Below are 22141 nucleotides of genomic sequence, written 5' to 3' on the forward strand. Positions count from 1 at the left end.
GAGCCCTATTCTCCAACTGTCCAGATCCATGTGAACAGGGTCTGTTCACCACTCACTTGAGCACCTAAGACTGTGACTTACACTTGACTGGTACTAGTAACTGCTTGTGGTACAACTGCTGCAATGACCTTGACACATGTGCCTAGTCTCTGCCTCTGGAGAGCTTACCATCTGTTGGCATTTCCAACATCGTCTCTGCGCATGCTTGGTGTTAAGAGGTTCTGGAGCCAGACTGCCAGTACATGGAAGACCTGGGATACAAACCCAGGGACTCTGGTCCCAAGGGTGTTAGATATGGACCATGGGCCTTGTGTTCGTTTCTTTTACCCTCATAGCAACCTAACTGAATGGACAAAGGATGGCTGAGGCTGAAAGATAGTAAGCAACTTGCCAGAGTTATTCTAGATTTTTAAAGTTTTCCATTTTTAGGAAGGTAATATGGCACACATACCATGTATTATGTAATACTCCCGATGAGCTCTAGACAGCACCCCCACAGCAAATGTATTAAGATGTAAACAAAGCTTGCAGTAGATCATATGGTCAAGCCCAGTGAGTAGTATAATGAAGACTATTATAATCTCACTTTCCCTCAGACCAGGCTTTGTTGCCAAATGGATTATAAAATATTTTTCAGTTTTCAGAGCTTTTTGGTTTTAGATTTACAGGTAAGGGATTGGGATCTATAAATGTAAAGCAAAAAGCAGATGCCATGGTGCCTGGCATGGAACGACCACATGATAAACATAGTTTTTTTCCCTCAGGCTAGTCTCTGATACCACAAAGCCTCTCAGCTCCCCCCACCCCCGCCCCGCCACGCTGCCCCAGGACTGAGAGAAGCCCCATTTCCTCTCTTGCCCATAGGTGGAAGCACCTACAGATTCTGGCTTACCAATCTGTGTGGGCATCATCGATCACCAATAGGATCCTGGGCCTTTGAACAATGGGAGCAGAGGGACCTGGAGGCTCCATCAGCCCTGAGGGGGCTTGTGAGGTCTGCTTCATGGCACTGGAGAAGGAACTAAAGAGGCTGGATCCTGGAGAGGAGAAGGAGGCTGCCAGGGGCTGCGGGTGCCTCCTCTCCATGGCTGGGGAAGCAGGGGAGCTGGTGGAGCTGTCTGGGCGCTGCAGATCTGTCATGTAGCCATTGGGCAGGTTGGCCACAAAACTGCTGTCGGAGAGGCGCCGCCGGAGGAAATTCATGGCTATGGATGGAAGAGATGGCTTGTTCCTACTCAGACTTGTTTAGGTGAGGCCCAGGACACAGGCTACCAGGGAGAGGAGGTCACAGAAGAGCCAGGGGAATCCTGCACAAGTCGGCTTCAGCTGTCTTTGCTAACCTGTGGAAACAAGCCAACACACACATTAGTGGAAATGACCTCCACCCCTTAAGAGCAAATAGATATGGCACCTTCCTGCCCCACTGTTGGGGGCAATATAAAGTGGGACATCCTTTTGGAAAGGACTTTGGCAACATGTAATTAGAGCATAACCTTTTAACTTATAATTTCAATTTTCTGGAATTCTATCCCAAGAAATGAATCTCAGTTACTGGAAAAGCCTCCTGCACAGATATATTTTCCATGGCATTATTTACACTAGCAAGATACTGGAAAGAATTCCAACCTTCAGTCACAAAATAATGAATAAATAAAGTACAGCACAGTCACTCAGTTGAAAACCTTTGTGGCTATTAAAAGAGGGTACATATAAAGAGATTTTAGTACCATAGAAAATAATTCATTTGTAATTAAGAAGGTCATGCTACAAGTTTATTGGGACAGAATGACTACAACCACATAAAGGACGAGATAATATAACTTTGGAAAGCAAATACACTGGAATGTTAACCATAATTATATTGGGGTAATGCAATTATGTGGTTTCTTTTTCTTTTTCTTTCCACCTACCTATATTTTCCAGATTTTCTAGAATATATATTGCTGCGGACTGAACTGTGTCCCCCAAATCCATGTGTTTAAGACCTAACCCCTAATGCGTTGGTAACTGGAGATGGTGCCTTCGGGAGATAATGGAAGTTACATGAGGTCATGAGGGTAAGGCCCTCAGGATGGGATTCACGGCTTTATAAAATGAGACACTAGCTTGCTTTCCCTCCACCCAGTGAGGACACAGGGAGAAGGAAGCTGTCTGCAGGCAAGGAAGAGGCCCTCACCAGAAACCAATCACAGTGGCACCCTGATCTCAGACATCCAGCCTCCAGAACTGTGAGAAAATAAATTTCTGTTCTTTAAGCCACACAGTCTGTGGTATTTTGTGATGGCAACCCAGACTGACTAATAAACATATGTATTGCTTTTCTGAACAGAAGAAAAAAAGTTAATAAAAAAAAAATCAGATTATTCACTTGAGATCTAGATATACCATTGAGAAAAATGATTATTTAAATGATATGATGATCTAATTATGCAATTATTTAAATGATGCAAAAAACTCATAGTTTTTGTGATTATTTTATATTTTTATTGAAGTAAAATTTACTTCCACTGAGGTGCACAGTTCTCAAGTGTACACTTCTTTGAGTTTTGATATATGAATACACTGATGAAAGATTTATTATATTTATGCCGCCTCAGGAAGTTCTCTTGTGCCCCTTTCTGGTCAGCCTACACATCCTCATAGACAAAACTCTTCTGATGTCTGTCCCTGTATGTTAATTTTACCTCTTCTTAAACTTCATATAAATGTAATCGTATGTATTAATCTTTTTGAAGGGCTTCCTGCCCTCAACAGAGTGGTTTTGAGACTGATCTAGGCTACATGTATCGGTAGTCATTCTGTTCTTCAGTCTCTGAGTAGCACTCTACCAGAAGATTCAAACCACAAATTTTTATGTCCTCTCCTGTTGATGGGCATTTGAAATGCTTACAGTTGGAGGGTATTATGACTAGGATTGCTATAAGGATCTTTTATTTAAGCATTTTTGTGGAAAAAGAAAGAGTGGGGGAAAAAGAGAGTGAAGGGGAGACTTTTCTTCAGGAAAATATCTAGAAGAAAATTTATTGGATCATAGGGTAAAAGTATGTTTACCTTTATAAGAAACCATCAGAAAGTTTCCCATAGTTGTTGTGCTAGTTTGCACATTTCTCCTAAGGGTTCCAGTTGCTTTACATCCTTCACAACATTTGGTTGTTGTCAGTCTTTAATCTTAGCTATTCCAGTGGGTGTAAAATAGTGTCTAATTGTATTTTTAATGAATTTTCTCTGATATTTAAGGAGGTTGAGCAATTTTCATGGGTTTACTGGCCATTAATATATCTCCTTTGGTGAAGTATCTGTTCAAGACTTTGGCCCATTTTTAAAATGTGGGTTGTTAATATTTTTATTATTGATTTGTATTATTTGACTAGGAGTTCTTTATATGTTCTGGATATAAGTCCTTTATCAGATATGCATATTGTGAACATTTTCTCTGTCTTTGGTTTGCCATTTCATGTCCTTCGTGAACAGAAGTTTGATAGAATAAAATAACTCTTACAAAAAGTTGTTTCCTTGAAATAAAAACATTCCAACAAGAAAAATATTTATATTATCAGACTACATTTCTGTATTTTGGCTATTAGGAATATTTTATATGCACATACAAAATGTATATATACATAAGTATACATATTTATATGTACATATATGAAATCTGTTACATAAATCTGTAGATGTTTTGATAAACAAAAGTTTAAAATTTTATGAAGTTCAAGTTACCAGATTCTTCTTATTAGATCTTTCTGTATCCACTTTTAAAAACCTTTGCCAACTCCAAGATCATGATGATATTGTCTTCTAAACTCTTACAGAAACTGAATAGTTTTAGCTTTTCTGTTTAGGTCTATAATCCATCCAAACTTGATTTTTTGAGTGGTGTGAGGTGGGGTTCATTTACCTAGTTTTCCAGCATCATTTATGAAAATATTTTTTCTCAATGAATTGCTTTGTTTTTTAAATTATTTATTTTTTAATTGTTTTTCAGTTCCAGAATTCATTGTTTATGCACCACGCCCAGTGCTCCATGCAATATGTGCCCTCCACAATACCCACCACCAGGCTCACCCAACCTCCCACTACCCCCCTCCAAAACCCTCAGTTAATTCCTCAGAGTCCACAGTCTCTCATGGCTCGTCTCCCCCTCCAATTTACCCCAACCCATTTCTCCTCTCCATCTCCGTATGTCCTCTGTGTTATTCCTTATGCTCCACAAGTAAGCGAAACCATATGATAATTGACTCTCTCTATTTCACTCAGCATAATCTCTTCCAGTCCCGTCCATGTTGATACAAAAGTTGGGTATTCATCCTTTCTGATGGAAGCATAATACTCCATAGTATATATAGACCACATCTTCTTTATCCATTCGTCCACTGAAGGGCATCTTGGTTCTTTCCACAGTTTGGTGATGTGGCCATTGCTGCTATGAACATTGGGGTACAGATGGCCCTTCTTTTCACTACATCTGTATCTTTGGGGGTAAATACCCAGTAGTGCAATTGCAGGGTCATAGGGAAGCTCTATTTTTAATTTCTTAAGGAATCTCCACACTGTTTTCCAAAGTGGCTGCACCAACTTGCATTTCCACCAACAGTGTAAGAGGGTTCCCCTTTCTCCATATCCTCTCCAGCACATGTTGTTTACTGTCTCGTTAATTTTGGCCATTCTAAATGGTGTAAGGTGGTATCTCAATGTGGTTTTGATTTGAATCTCCCTGATGGCTAGTGATGATGAACATTTTTTCATGAGTCTGTTAGCCATTTGTATGTCTTCATTGGAGAAGTGTCTGTTCATGTCTTCTGCCCATTTTTTGACATGATTATCTGTTTTGTGTGTGTTGAGTTTGAGGAGTTCTTTGTAGATCTTGGATATCAGTCCTTTGCACAGTCATTTGGGAATATCTTCTCCCATTCCGTGGGTTGCCTCTTTGTTTTGTTACCTGTTTCTTTTATTGTGCAGAAGCTTTTGATCTTGATGAAGTCCCAAAAGTTCATTTTTGCTTTTGTTTCCTTTGCCTTTGGAGACATGTCTTGAAAGAAGTTGCTCTGGCCGATGTTAAAGAGGTAGCTGCCTATGTTCTCCTCTAGGATTCTGATGGATTTCTGCCTCACATTGAGGTCTTTTATCCATCTCCAGTTTATCTTTGTGTATGGTGTAAGAGAATGGTCAATGAATTGCTTTGGTGGCTTTCTTGTTGCCAATGAATTGTATATGTATGAGTCTATCTCTGGACTCACTATTATGCTCCATTGATCTGTTTGTCCTTAAACAGTCTTAATTACTGTGGGTTTACAGAAAGGCCTAAAATCAGACAAAATGAGTCCTCCAACTTAGATTTTGATTCTCAATATTGTTTGGCATATTCTAGGTCCTGTTTTCATATACATTTTAAAATCAACTTGTATGAAAGAGTCTGTTGGTTTAGGATTATATGGTTTAGGATGATATGGTTTAGGATTATATAGAATCCACAGCTCAATTTGGGTAGAAATAACATCTCAACACTACTGAATGCTTTGTTTTATGAACATGGTAGAGCACTCTACTTACTAAATATTCTTTAGTTTCTCTCAGAAATGTTTTGTGTTTTTCAATATAGAAGTGTTGCACATATTTTGTTAAACTGATTCCAAATTATTTCTTCTGTGTTTTTTTGGGGGGGAAAGGGTGGTATTTTAAAAGACTCTGTTCTCTAAGTTTCGTTTTCCATTTGTTTGCTGCTAGTATCACATATTTGCCAATTATTGTCAGTATGTTGATGTGATAAATTCAATTGTTTCTAGTGGTTGTTTATAGAGTTCCTAAGATTTTCTATTTAAGCAATCATGTTATCTACAAATAGAGACATCTTTATTTCTCCTTTTCCAAACTTAATGACTTTCCTTTTTTTACCTCTTTTATTACAGTGACTAGGCCCTCCACCACTGAACAGAAATGATGAAAGTGGACACCTACCTTTTCCCAACCTTAGGAGGAAAATGTTCACAATCTCATCTTACTAAGATGTTGTAGGTTTTTGTACATGCACTTTATCAGACTGAGATAGTCCCCTAGTAGCCTTAGTTGCCTGAGATTTTTATCGTGAATGGATGTTGAATTTGCCAAGTGATTTTCAGTTGAGAAGAACTATAGTTTTAAATTCACTTATTTGTTTAATGTGGTAAATTGACTGATTGATTTTCCAAGGTTAAACCAAACCCATATTCCTGAGATAAATCCCACTTAGTTATAGTAAATTGCCAGTTTTACATATTTACATATTCAATCTGATAATATTTTGTGGAAGATATTTACATCCATGTTGATGAAAAATATTGGTCTATAATTATCTTTTCTGATAATTTCTTTACTAGATTTTGGTACCAGGGTAATGTTGAGCTCACAAAATATGCTGGGAAATGTTCCTGCTCTTTCTTTTTTCTGAAAGATTTTATGTAATATTGGTATTATTTTTTTCTTAAATTATTGGAAGAATTCAATAGTGAGGCCATCTGGGGCTGACGTTTTCTTCATGGAAGTTTTTAATAATGAACTCAATCTGTTTTATAAATCTATTCATATTCTCTGTTTCTTATTTCAGTATTGGCAATATGTGATTTCAAGCAATTTTGTCCATTCTTGGTTGTGAAATCTACTGGCATAAAGTTATTATATTTTTTTTAAATTATCCTTTTACTTTATGTAGGCTTGTGAGTGATTTTCCCTGATATTCTTGACAATGGTGATTTTCTGTCTCTTGCTTTTGGATTAATCTGCGTTTCTAGAAATTTACAAAATTTATTAATCTTTTAAAGAACCAATTTGCAGCTTTTCCAATACTCTCCATTGTTTGTTTTCTATTTCACTTGTATCTGCTCTTTATTCTCTTTATACTTCCTCTCTTCTCCTTACTTTGGGTTTAAGCGTTCGATTTTTTTTCCTAGATTCTTAAAATGGAAATGTAAATCATTAATTTTAAACCTTTCATCTCTTCTAATATAAGCATTTTTTTAAGTTTTTATTTATTTGACAGAGCACAAGTAGGCAGAGCGGTAGGCAGAGGAAGAGGGAGAAGCAGGCTCTCTGCTGAGCAGGGAGCCCTACCTGGGGCTTGATCCCAGGACCCTGGGATCATGACCGGAGCCAAAGGCAGCTGGTTAACTGAATGAGCCACCCAGGTGTCCCTAATATAAGCATTTAAAGTAATGTATTTCCCTCTACACACTGCTTTAGCTACATCTCAGAAACTAGGCATTTCATTATTTCATTATTGTTTAATTCAAATTATTCTTAATTTATTATTCTTTTTTGACTCGTGTATTATATAAACGTCTTTAATTTTCAAATTCCACTATTCTTTCAGACAATTTATTATTGTTGCTTTTAATATTCATTTGTGAGCAATGAAAATAGTCTTTAAGGCTTTAATCCTTTGAAATCTCTGACATTAACTGAAATTAATGTTATGGCTCAATAGTCTCTATCTTGATGAATGTCCCATTTACACTTGAAAAGAATGGGTATTCTGCAGTTGTTTAGGGTAATTTTATAAATATCAATTAGATGGTTGCTGGTCAGTTTCCTCAGCCAGTAAGATGACTCTGCTATGGTGATTTGTAAGCAGGAAGTTTATAGGAGAGAACTCCCACAATTAACAGCTGCAGGCAAGTATGAAAAGCAGAAATGAATTGACTTGCAATGCAGTTTTAACAGAGGCATCAGTCAATCTTCTTGAGGATGGAGCCGGGCATCTCTTTAGCTTTCCTCATTTTCCAGCCACTCTCTTTTTTTTTTTTTTTTTTCAAAGTTTTTTTTTTTTTTTTTAAGATTTTATTTATTTGTCAGAGAGAGAGAGGAGAGCGAGCGAGCACAGGCAGACAGAATGGCAGGCAGAGGCAGAGGGAGAAGCAGGCTCCCCGCCAAGCAAGGAGCCCGATGTGGGACTCGATCCCAGGACGCTGGGATCATGACCCGAGCCGAAGGCAGCTGCCTAACCAACTGAGCCACCCAGGCGTCCCTCCAGCCACTCTCTTAACCTATACTCTGGCTGCTGACTTGTCAAACCAATATAACTGCCACTTCCTGCTTTGGTTTAGCTGTTCCATGCCATGTGGACTGGGGGAATGCTTTCAGGGCAAGAGTCACATAAATGTAGATCTCACTAGTGGGTGTGATTCTTTTCTTTCAAGGGTAAAATCCCCTCCAGATTCTACCTACTTTTTTGTTTCTCTCCAGGAACCTCAAATAGTTTCTTTTAAATATTTTACCCAAAGTTTATAATTATCATCTATGAGAGGATTAGTCCAACATGAGCTACTGTGTTACTAATCAGGCTGAACCTTTTCCATTTTTAAACTACTGGATAGAAGTTAATAAAATACTAGAGTTGATGGGACTTCAAAGATTATTTAACAACCCCTTTGTTAGGAACTCTGGTCAATCTTACACAGGTGGGAATTCCACACCTGGAAGACAAATCACCTCATTATCCTTTGACCAACTCCAATGTTAGTCAAAGGCTCATCCTGTAACTTCTCCCTACTGCAGGTCCCAGTGGAGCTTACAGTGATAGAGGAAAGCAGATAATAAACAAGTAAACAAATATCCATGGATCAGGGCAAGTGCTAGTGAGGATTAGAGTGATTTTATAAAGATTAACATGTGGGTGGGCCAGAGGAGGCCTCTCTGAGGTGAACTTTAAGCTGAGACATGGAAGACGAGGGGAAAGAGAAGTATACTTCTCTTGCAAAGGCCTTAAAGAAGGAAAGAGCTAGATACATTTGAAGAATAGAAGGAAGGCCAGCCCAACCAGAAAAAAGATGGAAATTTTTATAAGAAAATGTTTAGAGAAACAGAGAGACAAGATCATGAAGGACCATACTGATGATTATTTTGATTTTAATTCAAGTGTGAAAGTAAGAAAGAGAGAGACATAATCTAGTCTGCCTGGCCACTGAGTAGAAAACAGACTGTAGAGGATATGGATAGAAGCAGCCAGACCAGTTAGGAGGCTGTTGCAGGCATTTGGATCCTTAGGTGTGAAAGACAAAAGTTGGATGATGTGATTTGCAAGGTATTTTCCTGTTCTGTGGGTGACTCACTTCTTGGGCCATTGGACACTGGATATCTCTTCTGTGCTAAATGTAATCTGATAGTGAAACAAAGTGAGGATGAGAGGGATTCTGGGAGGGAAAAAGGGCAGGAATTCTCTCTGGGACAGAATGGAGGAGGCCAGGGTAGTACTCAGCCCTATGCTGCCTCACAAATGGCCACCAGAGGGCAGGAGTGGCCACACCAGAAAGGAAACATAAAATAAAATAAAACAAAATAAAATAAAACTTTGCAAGCTTACTTCTTGGAGGCTGTGTCAGGAATGAAGACTTTACTGGGAAAGGTAAAAAAAAGGCTGAAGACTTCTCAGAGTTGTTGGTTAAGCCACAAGACAGAAATAGGTGTAAATCAAAGAGGCACAAATTTTTCATAAAAGTGGGAAAGACGGAGCATGTGGGTGGCTAAGGGGAGCCAGGGTGGCTCAGTCAGCATCCAACTCTTGATCCAACTCAGTCATGAGACTGAGCCCTGTGTTGAGCTCCCCACTCAAAAGGTAGTCTGCTTGAGATTCTCTCTCTCCACCTCCCTTTGACCCTGACCTCCTAGAACTCTCTAAATAAATAAATAAATAAATAAATAAATAAATAAAATCTTAAAAAAAAAAAAGTGGGAGAGACTCCATAAGAGTGAGAGCTGCCCCATAATAATAACACTGGCTTCTTTGGAAAAAGATAAGCAACTGATCAGCCTAGACAGGAGAGTGAACATCTCTGCTCAGATGTCTCACAGATTCACTTCCAAATCCACTTCCAGATTCACTTACTTGCTCATTCTCAAATGACTTTATGCACTTGGGCCCCCCACTTCCTGCCAGAAGTACCACTACCTGTCCATTCACTCAGACCAGAAACTGGACTCATACTTCACTTCTTCTTGAACTTCACCATTTCAGCCACTTAATCACCGGGCCATCAGTGCTGTCTCTCCCAACATCTTCAATATCATCCACTCTTCTCCATCATTCCTACCATATACTTGGTTCACATGCTGATAAATTTAAAAATGAGACAGAGACCTTAACAGACATCTCACCAAGAAAGATAAGACAGATGGCAAATAAATATATGAAAAGATGTTCCACACTGAATGTCATCAGGAAAATGCAAATTAAAACAACAAAATACTACTACAAACCTATTAGAATGGAACACTGACAATACCAAATGTGGGCAAGGATATGGAGCAACAGATGGCTGATGGGAATACAAAATGATAAAGCCACTTTGGAGGACAATATGGTGGTTTCTTGTAAAACTAAACATGCCCTTACCATACTATTCAGCAATCACGTTCTTTGGTATTTACCCAATGGAGCTGAAAACTTATGACCATGCAAATACCTGCCAATCTTGTTTACATTAGCATGTTTACTCATATTTGCCAAAAATTAGAAGCAACCAAGATGTCCTTGAATAAATAAACTGTGGTAATCCAGACAATGGAGTATTACTCAGTAGAAAAAAAGAAATGAGCTATCAAGCCATGCAAAGACATGGAAAACCTTACATGTACATTACTAAGTGAAAGAAGCACATCTAAAATGCTACATACAGTATAATTATAATTCCAACTATATCACATTCCAGAAAAGGCGAAATTATGAAGACAGTAAAATGAAATCAGTAGTTGCCAGGAGCTGCTGGGACTAAGAGGTGGGTACTGAATAGGCAGAGCACAGAGAATTTTTGAACAGTGTAAATATTCTGTATGATACTATACTAATGAATATATGTTAGTATACATTTGTCCAAACCCACAGAAAATACAACACCAAGAGTGAACCATAAAGTAAACTACAGAATTTGAATGATTATGATGTGTCAATTTAGATTCATCAATTGTAACAAACATATATACCACTCTGGTGGGGAAGTTGATAGTGGGCAGGTTATATGTGTATGCAAGTAGGGGATATATGGGAAATCTCTGTACCTTTCCCTTAATTTGTTGTGAACCTTAAACTAAAACAAAACAAAACAAAACAAAACAAAAATGCCCTTCTGGGAAAAAAAAACAAACAAACAGGACTTTCTAAGTGCAAAGCCTCTACCAAACCCAGCGAAAGACTCTTATGGTCTCAGCATTCTGGTGCTGGACACAGCAAGACAGAGGGAGTAAGCCTGAAGGTTAAGCTCACAGACCCTGGAGCCAGATGGCCTGTGTTCTAATCACAGCTCTGCTACTTAATAACTACATGGCCTCAGGTAAATTTCTTGACCTCTGTGTGCATCAAGTCTTCTCACCTGTAAGGTGGGGATAGTCTAATAGTACCTAGAATATATCTAGAATATATCTAGAATAGTGCCAGCATATGAAGAGCAATCTGTTTTAGCTGCTATTATTATCCTGTTTTTTAGACAGTGTGCATGTCCCGTGCCTGAAGGTCTAAACAGTGTGGTCAGCGTTAGTTTGGGAGACAATGTGGCAGGGACTGCAGTATTTACATGAGAACTGGCTTTAGAAAGGATCTGCCTTTGAGACCCAGCTCTGCCCCTAGCAGCTGAGTAACCTCTGCCCTGCAGTTTCTTGATTTGCAAAGCAGGATGCTAATCCCTGCCCTTCCTACTTCACAAGTCCTGGAGCAGACCAAAAGAAAATGCATTAAGTTGCTTTTCAAAATATTTACTTTTTAAGTTAACATAAAGTAAAACAGACTTTTTGGTGTAGAATTCTATGAATTTTAATGCATTTAGGTAACCACCGCCACAACCAGGGTGTGCGGAACAGTTCCATCACCCCACATGGAATTACTTTTTAATCTTTCAAGTGCTTCGCAAATGTCAATGGCATAATGTTTCACAGGCTATTACCTGGATCTCCTACAATGGGACATTAGCTAAGGAACATTGGAGGCCCCGCATATATCTTAGAAAATAAAGGAAGATGAATTCCAACCACTGAACTTCCTGCTCACCAGCTGCCTTTGCCCTGGCTGTTCCTCCACCTGGAACACTCTTTCTATGGAAACCCGCATGGCTCACCCTCTCATGTCATTCAGATCTTTGCTCAAAGGTCAGCTCCTCAGAGGGCCTCCTCCTAGGCACCCAATGTTAATCCGTCAGGTACTTTGGGTCTCTCCTTCCCCACTCCACTTGTTTTTTCCACAGCATGCACTGCCTTCCATAAAACTATATACTTATTGGGGCACGTGGGTGGCTTAGCCAGTTAAGCACCCCACTCTTGATTTCAGCTCAGGTCATGATCTCATGGTTGTGAGATCTAGCCTGTGTCAGGATCCTCACTTGGCGGGGGGTCTGCTTGAGATTCTCTCCCTCTGCCCTCCCCACCCTCCACAGGCACTTATTCTCAAATAAATCATAAAAACAAAAAAAAACAAACGAAAAACCTATATACTTATTTATTTTGCTTATTGCTGATTCTCTGCTCCATCTGATAGGAAGTCCCCCAAGAACAGAGATTATTCTCTGATTGGTTCACTGCTGTATCCCAAGCACTTAGAAAAGTACCTAGCATGTAGTAGAGGGTCGATAAATATTTGCTGAGTGAATATGTTTAAAATAACATGAATGAAATTAAACCACACTCACCTTTTGCTTGTGAAAACTAAGAGTGTGATTATATACAAGAAAAGCAGCTATGTGACACACAACCCTAAGCTAAACCACAACTGCAATAATGCAAAGGAATATCTGATCTAATTTTTAGTGAGCTCCTCCCTCATGTAAATACAGCAAGTCTCATAAATTCTCTCTCCATCTTCTGTTCAGCGAATGCTGACAGATTTTCTTCTTCCTTCCCCATTAGGAACCAGCATTTGAGTAATTAACAGCTGCTAAAATCTTCTCTGCATGAGCAGAAAGTTTAAAAATTCATGGAGACAACATGGGCTTGGCTTCATCAATATACTGATGAGCAAAGGTGGTGTGGGAGCTAGGGTGAGCCTGAGAATCCAGAGGCTGTGCCACTCAAGTTGCAAAGCTAAGAGATACTTAATTTCCTAAAGAAAGGTCAAACCTGCATCTGCCAAGGGAGCAGCTCCATTTCCACATACAGACGGACCCGCGGAGTCTTTCATCTGCAGAGCTCTGTTTCAGCCACATCAACATGAAAGTGTGTGCCATCTTTGATGAGTTCCAATCCACTCACACAGGCCTTGATCTCCTGTGAGTGGCAACACTCTTGTTCCCACAGATGGGACACCGCAGGTCCCCAGCCAAGTAGGACTCAGGTTTTAGAGCTAGGATTTATGGGTGAGAGAGGCTTCTGCATCAGTAACTCCCTCCCCTTGTTGGAGAGCACCCTGGAGTATCAGAAAATGTTATGCGAGAGAGTGTCCCGGAGTTCAAGAGAAGTGAAAGTCTTCCATTTATTTGAGACCACCCATACTAATCCAAAATATATTCCAATAGAGAAATGCCAAAACAGGGTCACAAAAAAATATGCATGTACATGAGCATTTATATAAAACAAGTTCAAGTTTTTAACCTAAAATTATAAAGCAAGTATAACTGTTATCTACAAAATAACCACAGGATTTATTTACAGACAGAATTTATAAAGCTTTTCAGGCAGCATCAGGTAGGATTGGGACATGAGCTTAGTGTTACCTGACAATCACACTGGCTTGTCTCTGATTGCCAGACCTTCATCTGAAAGTCATGTCAAAAATCCAAAAAGAGGGTCTTGATCACCTGAGGTCTAGAGCTAAATGGCCATTTTGGGCCCCCTCTGTGATTGCTGCCCATAATGGGCCCTTAAAATAAATAAAGGTGACTTTTAGCAATGTTACCTTAATATAAAATAAACTATATGCAATTTTGGGGGTATGTTTATATTTCTTCCAGGGATTTTCCTTCTAAACTGGGGCCAGAGAGCTACACACTTTGGTGATCTTAGAATGCAGACCCCTCTGGGCAAGCTAAGCCCCACTCCCAAGGGTTCTGCTTCTGTCATGGCTTCATATTCACACCACCTAGGCTAAACGCCCAAAGATAGCTCCGTAGTTCTCCATCTGCTGCTTCTTCATTGCTCCATGGATTATGGCATCCAATCTCATCTCCTCCCTGCAGTGCCAGGCCATCCTCACCTCTCTCGGGTGCAAGAGTGACAGCCTGCACCCCTTCTTCTACTTCCAGTCCCTTGCCTACATGGAGGCCAGCTGACCTCTTGGGCACTTAGACTAGATGTGATCATGTCACTTTCTGCAGAAAATTTTTCTGTGGTTACAACAGCTTCCAAGATAAGGTCATTTACATTCATGCTGCAAACTACAACCCTCTCACCTCCAGCTTGGATCAGATCACTCCTGCCCCCACTCCACCCTCCTTTCATTTATCTTGCTCGGTCTTATCTGCTAACTAACTCTTCAAGGTTGCATTCCTGATCCCCTGTTCCACATGTGCTAACCACAGGGCTCCCTAAACATGGCAGGTCCATTCTCAAGGACAGCTCTTCCACACGCAATGACCTCTTGGTACAGCCTTCTCCACATGTTATGGTTAAGTGTCCCCTTCCTTCAGCACTCACCTCCTGCACCATTCATTTGGGATGGCCTTCCAGACCACACCTAGCGCACTCCAGGCCGGGTAAAGGGGGTATCCCGATGTTCTTGGAAACCACTCTTCCCATTAGAGGCTGATTGCTCTTGGTTTACAAGTTTCAAACTCCATTTTGCACCCATAATACCTGGGACTCCCAACAATACAAATTCCCAGGCTTCACCCTCAGAAGCTTTTATTTTGTAGGCTAGGAAAGTAGCCCAGTCCTGAAAAAATTCTAATCAATATTCTCTGCGGCCCTGTTTGAAAGCATTTAGGATAAACTCACTTTTCCAAAACTAACTATGGAGGCTGGGGTTTCTCAGGTCCCCAGATGATCTTTTCTGCCGTCACATGCAGAGCTTGTCCAAGGGTACCCCAGGCTCCTGTATAATCCTGAGGTCAACATACCACTGCCTATTACCTCCAACATTAAATCTCTAAGTGGCCCAAGGGCTGACCTTGCTAAGTTGTTTTCTTTTCTGTGGTCAGTTGGGCTCTCCAGTTTACCAGCCACCAGTAATCCAATAAGACCACAGTATCCACTCTCTGCGTTGACTCCATGACTGGGGTCCTAGAGCCCTTCTTCAGGGATTGGCCCGCTGGAGTGGTGTTCCCCCAAGGGAATCCACTTCCCAACTCTCAGGAGAGCATCTGCATCTCCTAGAGCTATGGCTGCCATACCCATCTTCCTGGCTGGAAACCCAAGTGCTGGCCACTTCCAGGCTCAGAGCTGTGAATGCTCTGCTTCCTCAATCCCTGCCAATGAAAACCCAGAAAGCCCCATGTCCTGATTTTGTTGAGAAAACCTTGCTATTGTATATAATGGGAAAGCTTAGTATCCAAGGGAACATCCAGGTCTCTGGACACATCACTATGGGTCTGTGTTCCCCAATGCCCTTGCCCTTGGAGTGGCACCTACATGAAGGTTCTCTTGCCAACAGTTTGCTCTGCAGCAACAGGCCAGGAAACAGAATATTTGGGTTATTTCTATATGAAGTCAGGAAGTTTTGAGGTTTGGGTATGCCATTGAGGTGCAGAGTATGGCCGGGAGCAGGGGAATGCAGTGGGGGACCCTTGATGATTCCCTCAGCAGAGCTCCTGGTGCCTAATCTTGCATGTGGGCCTGCTCAGAAAATGCAAGTTAGGCAGCATCAGCTCCATCTTTTTTGTCTTCGTTCTCTTTACGAAGAGCATTTCCAAAGAGGCTACTTCTTAGAAACTGGGCTTTCTTTCATCTTTCCTCTATCTCTTCTTCCTTCCTTCCTTCTTTTCTTCCTTCCTAATTCTTTACCTTCCATTTCTCCATTAAATCAGAGCTGCTTTTTCAGGAACTAATTTTGAATTTAAAAGGCACTTGGAAGTTGATACTATTTCTTAGTCCATACAGAACTCCCTTCTATAGAATTTGCAATGTAAAACTAACTGCTATCATTTATGAAGCATCTATGAAATCCCAAACACTGTGCTATCATGAGCAGGATACACACACATGTGTATGCATGCACATACACACACACACACACACACACACACACACACACACACACATTTTATATGTTTATCTCCCATCCTGCTCAGGAAGAGCCATCACTGCCACTTACACAGGAAGAAACTGAGGACCAGAGACAATAAGTAATATACATGGTCAACTTGTAAATCATCATTACAGTTCTGTCAGGCATTGTTCTAAGCACCAGATACAAATGAACTCACGCCATCCTTCCTCCAGTCTTATGAGGCAGATGCGCTATTATCACCTGCATGTTATAGTTGTGGACACTGAGGCCCAAAGTTACCCTGCTAAGTGGCAGAGCTTCAGTTCAAACCCAGGTAACCTGGCTCCAGTGGGCATGATCCTAATCACTACTCAGCACTGCCCCTCCATGGTATTTGGGTTCAAACCCAGGGCTTTCTGGGTCTAGGGCCTAATGATTTTCTCTTACATCATGGCACCCTGGGCCTCTGGGAGCCCTGAATCTGGCTTGTTGGGTGCCATAAACATGGCTGAGCTCTACAGAGCTGCTCAGAGTTCCTAGTCATCTACACCCTGGCCCCCACACAGTGTTTTCACATCTCTGTTCCCTCTGCCTGGCATGACCTTCCCTTTGCTCTCCTATGTTCCTTAGCTGGTTACTTCTGACATAGCTCAGTCCCCTCTCTCTTAGGGAGGCTTCCCTGACTACTCTCACTAACCAACTGAGATTAACAGAGCTGCTCTGTGTCCCTGCAAAGCCCTGTGCTCACTTGTCTCTGTGGTTTTGGGGGAGAGACCATGAGTGGCTGTGGACTCACTGAGTTAGAGACAGTAGCAGGCACAGCTGGGAAGCCAGAGTCAAGGAGAGATGCAAGCATTTCCTAGGTCCAGGAACCAGACATGGTGTTTCCTTCTCTAAGATCAGAAAACACAAAGAGCCAAGTAAGTAACCTTCTTCCTAGAGACACAGGAGACCTTTGAGAGGCTCACTTTGGCAAAGGACGAGGACTTAAATGAAAGAAAACACCAGGTTTACCTGGAACATCTGAATGATGTTATTGACAGGTGAGAGAGAAAGAGACAGAGAGAGACACAGAGAAACACAAACACACACAGACACATACAGAGACAGGGAGAGATACAGAGACACACATACAGGGAAACAGAGACACAAAGTGAGACAGGGAGAGATAGAGAGACAAAGAAGCACACAGGGAGAGAAAGGGGGACAGAGAAAGACATAGAAAGAGACATATAGAGGGAGAAATAGGGAGACCCAGAGACAGGGAGAGATGGAAAGAGACAGAGAAAGAGAGGCAGGGAAACACTGAGACAGAGGAGGACATAGAGAGGGGCAGAGAGAGTGAGAGAAAGACAGAAGCAGAGAAAGAGAGAGAGAGAGATGGGGAGAGAACACACTCCTGCAGAGACCAGGCTGAGTACTGCACATCCAATCCTATCACCTTCAGGTGTCCGCAGCCTCCTGCCCAAGCTTGGGAGGGCAGATGGCCAGCCTGGCGGTGCTTCTGGCAGGCAGGTGCTGCCCTAATGAGTAATTTAGCAAGTTTACTCTGGAGAGCAGCAAAAGCACACTAATAGGCATCTTAAATTTATCATGTCCCAAACAGAACTCCGTTTCCTGCCATCTCCCCCACCCCAAACTGTACTCTTTTCATCTTCCCATCTCAGTAAATACTACACTTGGTTGTTTAAGATAGAAATGTGGGAGATCCCATGATTCTTCCCTCTCCAGCTGTCCCACACACACCATAATCAACCTTCCTCCCTAACACAGCCTCTGAGTGCATCTACTTTGTCCAACTCCACAGCCACCACCAGGGTCCAAGCCACTGTCATCTTCATCTGGACCAGCGAGGAAGCTCCCATCTGCCGTCCCTGTTCCCTGCACCTGCTCCCCTGCCATGATTCCCACTCTCCAGAGGATGGCACTCAAGCTTCTTTCACAGCCTGCAGGGCAGGGTGGGGAGGGACACATATATCATCTGGATTCCCTTCCCTTCATTCATTTTCTACATCCAAACTAAACTAGCCCTTCTATTTCTCAAACAAGCTGACCTCACTCTCCAACATCCCTGCCCCATTGCCTTCAGGCCTCAGCACTTGCTCTTCCCTCTGCCCAGAATGTTCTTTCCTCTGTCTTCCTCTTGCTCCTCCTTGTCATTCAGGTCCCACCTCCAATGTCATTCCTCAGCATCCGTTCCTGACCACTCCATTTAAATGTTGACCCTAGTGTACTTCACCAACTACAGTAGGCTCCCCTTATACATGGTTGGGGGGGTATGTTCCCAGATGCCCCACAGGTGCCTGAAACTGTGGATGGTACCGAACCCTCTCTAGGCTGTTGTCTTCCTATGAGAAAGCTTAATTTCTATTTTAGGCACTATAAGAGATTAGCAACAATAGCTCATAATAAAATAGAACAATTTATTACCATATACTGTAATAACAGTTAAATTAATGTGGTCTCTCCCTCAGAATATCTCGTTGTGCTGTACTCACCCTTCTTGTAATGATGTGAGATAGTAAAATGCCTACATGATGACATAAAGTGAGGTGGATGACATGGGGTTGGGGATGCAGTGTATAGGCTGCTATGACCTTCTGACGCTACCTCAGGAGACCATCGCTTCAAGATGGAGGTGGACCTACAAGAAGTGAAACCATGGATAAGGGAGCCCACTGTGCATCTTCTTCTACTATCCTGCAGCATTTTCCTTATATTAAGAATGGGTTCACTTCCTGCCAGATTCCCCCATGACCCTGCCTTCTCCATCCTCATCCAGGCACCAAGCACAGCACTTGGACATGGGACTGGCACACTGGGCACTTGGGAAGCATCTGGTGAAGAACTCTGGGATTCTGGGGGTGGGGGGGCACAGGCTGAGCCCTGACAGCAACAGTTAGTTACCTGGTGGGGGTAGACTGGGAGGGGGGCCCTGTGGAACACACAGAACTGCAGGGTGACAGTCCTGCTCCCACGACTTTGTTGCCTGATAGAGAGACAATGCACACAAGGAAGTACCTTGGCCAGGGTCACTCAGTGAAATAGAGGCCAGGCCAGGCCCAGAACAGAACCAGAACTAGCTGAGTTTTCAACTAGTGTTTTTTTCTGACTACAAAATTACCACAATTAAAATATAAGATTCTCTGGATGTCAGTGCACAGTTGCTAGTCATTTGCTTCACTCTCCCCAGACAGGGAGCACTTTTCTCTTCAAGAGCAAAAAGTAATAGCCACCATGTGGCCCACTGCCTACTAGCACTGAGCTCATGACAAGTGTCATCTCATTAATCCTCACAGAACCCTGTGAAGCAAATACTACCATTAACTCTACTTCACAGGTGAGAAACTGAGGCTGAAGAGGGTAAAGTGACCTGCAGAGCATCATGTACCAGGTATGAGGCAAGATTCAATCTTGCCTCTAGATCAGTCTAGTCCATCTCCAGATGCAGACCTTCAACCACTGTGCCACCCTGGCTTGCTGGCCCACCCTCCCCTCAACTCTCCTGGTGCTAAGCATCAGCAGGGTACTCCCTGTAACCTGACACCTATTGGGCAGCCTGTGACAGACTGCAGTGCCCTTCACCTCAGAGCGCCTGAATCCAGGCACTGGTTCAGAAGGTTCTGGGAACAGCTTAAATAGGCAGGCTCTGCTGCAATTATGGGACACAGCTCCCTCTTGTAGGCTAGGAAAGCTGGCAGCCTCACTGCTTGTGCAAAGGGGCAGGTGTGGGCAAGGCTAGCATACATATTTCCACTGAAGGAAGGGGGTGGCAACCACCACCGCTGTCCCACTGTGTGGCCCTAACAATAGTGATGATGATGATGACAGTAATGCTAATATCAGTAATAATAGCACCTGATATTTATACACTGTTTTCTATGTGCTAGGTAATGTTTTAAGCCCTGTTCCTATATTAAACTGATTAGTCCCAACAGTAATCCCTTGTTATTATCCACTTACATACAGAGGAAACTAAGGCCCAGAAAGCTAGAGTAACTTGCACAGTTGTCACCACAATTCTATGTGGGATAAGGATTCAACTCAGATGGTTTGGACTCCATTCTATCCCTAGGCGTCCCCAAGGCAAGTCACCCCTCTACCCATGGGCTTCTTTGCTTATCTATAAAATGAGGGGTTCAGCCCTGAGGAACTCGGTGGCATATCTTTGATTCTTACTTTCAGGGGCAAGAACCAGACATAGAAAAGTGGTTTTTTTCTCTCTCTCGCTTTCTTTATCCTGATACCTAATAATATCTGTCAGACTATATTAATAATAACATCGCCTGCATTCTTGCTATATGCCAGGCACTCCGTTAAGCATGTTACCTGCACTCCCTCCTGTACTCCTAGCAATCCTAGGAAGAAGGTTCTAGTACTCTGAGAGCTGAAGGTTCAGTAACTTGCCCAAGGTAACACATGGAGGAAGTGGCTGACTCTAACCAGTTTTGTCTGACTGGAGTCTGGGCCACTGACTATAGGCTTTGCCTATTTATTTCCACTCCTCCCTCTTCCTGCAGCAGCTGAGCTCCTGAGTGTATACAGGGAAGGTGTTAGCAGTGCCCTGGGCTAGCACTGCACAGAAAACAGGCTTGATGGATTGATAATGGATTAACAGAGTGAGTAGATGAAAAGAAGGAAAGAAAGGGGAAGAAAAAGAATGATCTAAGAAGAAAATGAGAATGGAAGGAAGAAGAAGAAAAAGAATGGGGGGGGGTGCTGAATGAATAAAATAATAATAATAGAATAAAGAAAAAAAATGTAAGAAAACAGAAGACTCAGACAATGAAAAAAGGAAAAAGGAAAAGAGTAGAGGAATCCCAACCAATGCTGTGCCCTCGCTCACTCCCCTGCTCAGCAGTGGCTTGCTGTCCCCCAAAAGCAGCCTTGGGAAGTGGCTAGCCTTAGCCAAGCGGCAGTAATGCCCCCTCAGGCAGGCACCATGATACCAATGGTTGATGACATGAGAGAGGCAGAAGGAAGCGCCCACGGGAAGCAGAGCTTTCATATCCTAGATCCCCAGCAGCTGCCGCTGACTCCTTCCGGAGAGCAGCCCTCTCCTCTGTCACTCGCAGGCAAGGAAGGGCTTTTTCACAGCCGGATGGGAATGGCGGCTTTGGCAGCTGCCTCCTCTAGCCCACGCAGAAAACATCCATTTCTGTTGTACTCACCGGTAAAACTGCTCAAGAAAAGCCAGACTTGCCTTCACACCCACCAATTTTCACCTCCATTATTTCTTTAAAGCACAAAAAGCTTCTCTCACATCCTTTCCCAGGGGGCTGGGACTTGCCTAGGGACAGAATCCTCCCCAAGATGCAGAACATGGCATGACACTGGGTCTCATGGCTCTCCTGTCTTTTCTACTGAAGAAGCTGTTCGGAGACTTTTGCCTCTCTGCCCCCAAGGGCCCATGACTCAGTTCTGCAGAGCCTGCAGCAGCAGAGCAGAGAGCCCTAGTCAGGAAATCCTGTTTCAAAACCCCCTGGTGCTCCTCCTAGGGCCCTTTTCCTCGGGGATGCCCCACCAGAATCACCCCCAACATTACGAATATGTACCATATGATGAGCATTTTCAATATGCCAGGCTCAGCATCAAGCAAGAAGTATCACTTTCCATCTTCACAGCCCTCCTGGGAGATGAATGTCACCAATTCCATTCTAGGGTTAAGGAAATCCATGTTCAAGGAGGTGAAATAATATGTCTGAGGTCACCCAGCCAGTATAGCATGGAGTCAGGATTCAAATTTGTCTGTCTTTCCTCAAAGGTCGTGTTCAAAGTTGCTATACCATGATGTCTCCAGATAGGTATTTTAGTTTCTATATTTATGGATATTATTCCCTTTCCCCCTTTAGATCTTTATTCAAATGTTACCTTTTAAAAAATTGTAGCCCCTCCTCTAACACCCACTCCCCCTTCTTTTTTCTGTAATATCCGCTACCATGTAACATATTATATATCTTAACCTTTGTAGTGTCTGCTTTCTGTGCTCTCTCCAACTTGAACGTGACCCCCATGAGGACAGGAATTTTGTTGGTTTTTTTTTCACTGTCATAT

The 22141-nt window shown here is 42.3% G+C and overlaps 1 protein-coding gene across 1 annotated transcript in view; it reads right to left on the reverse strand.

The window, feature by feature from the left end:
• SYN3 (synapsin III) overlaps positions 1-22141 on the reverse strand; it is a 459720-nt gene that overhangs the window by 422981 nt on the left and 14598 nt on the right. The window contains 1 exon segment of the mRNA XM_047742754.1: positions 893-1340. Within this exon segment, the coding sequence (XP_047598710.1) occupies positions 893-1203 (311 nt within the window). The 5' untranslated portion in view covers positions 1204-1340.

This window comes from Lutra lutra, chromosome 8 (assembly GCF_902655055.1).
Source record: "Lutra lutra chromosome 8, mLutLut1.2, whole genome shotgun sequence".
Taxonomy (NCBI): Eukaryota; Metazoa; Chordata; class Mammalia; order Carnivora; family Mustelidae; genus Lutra; species Lutra lutra.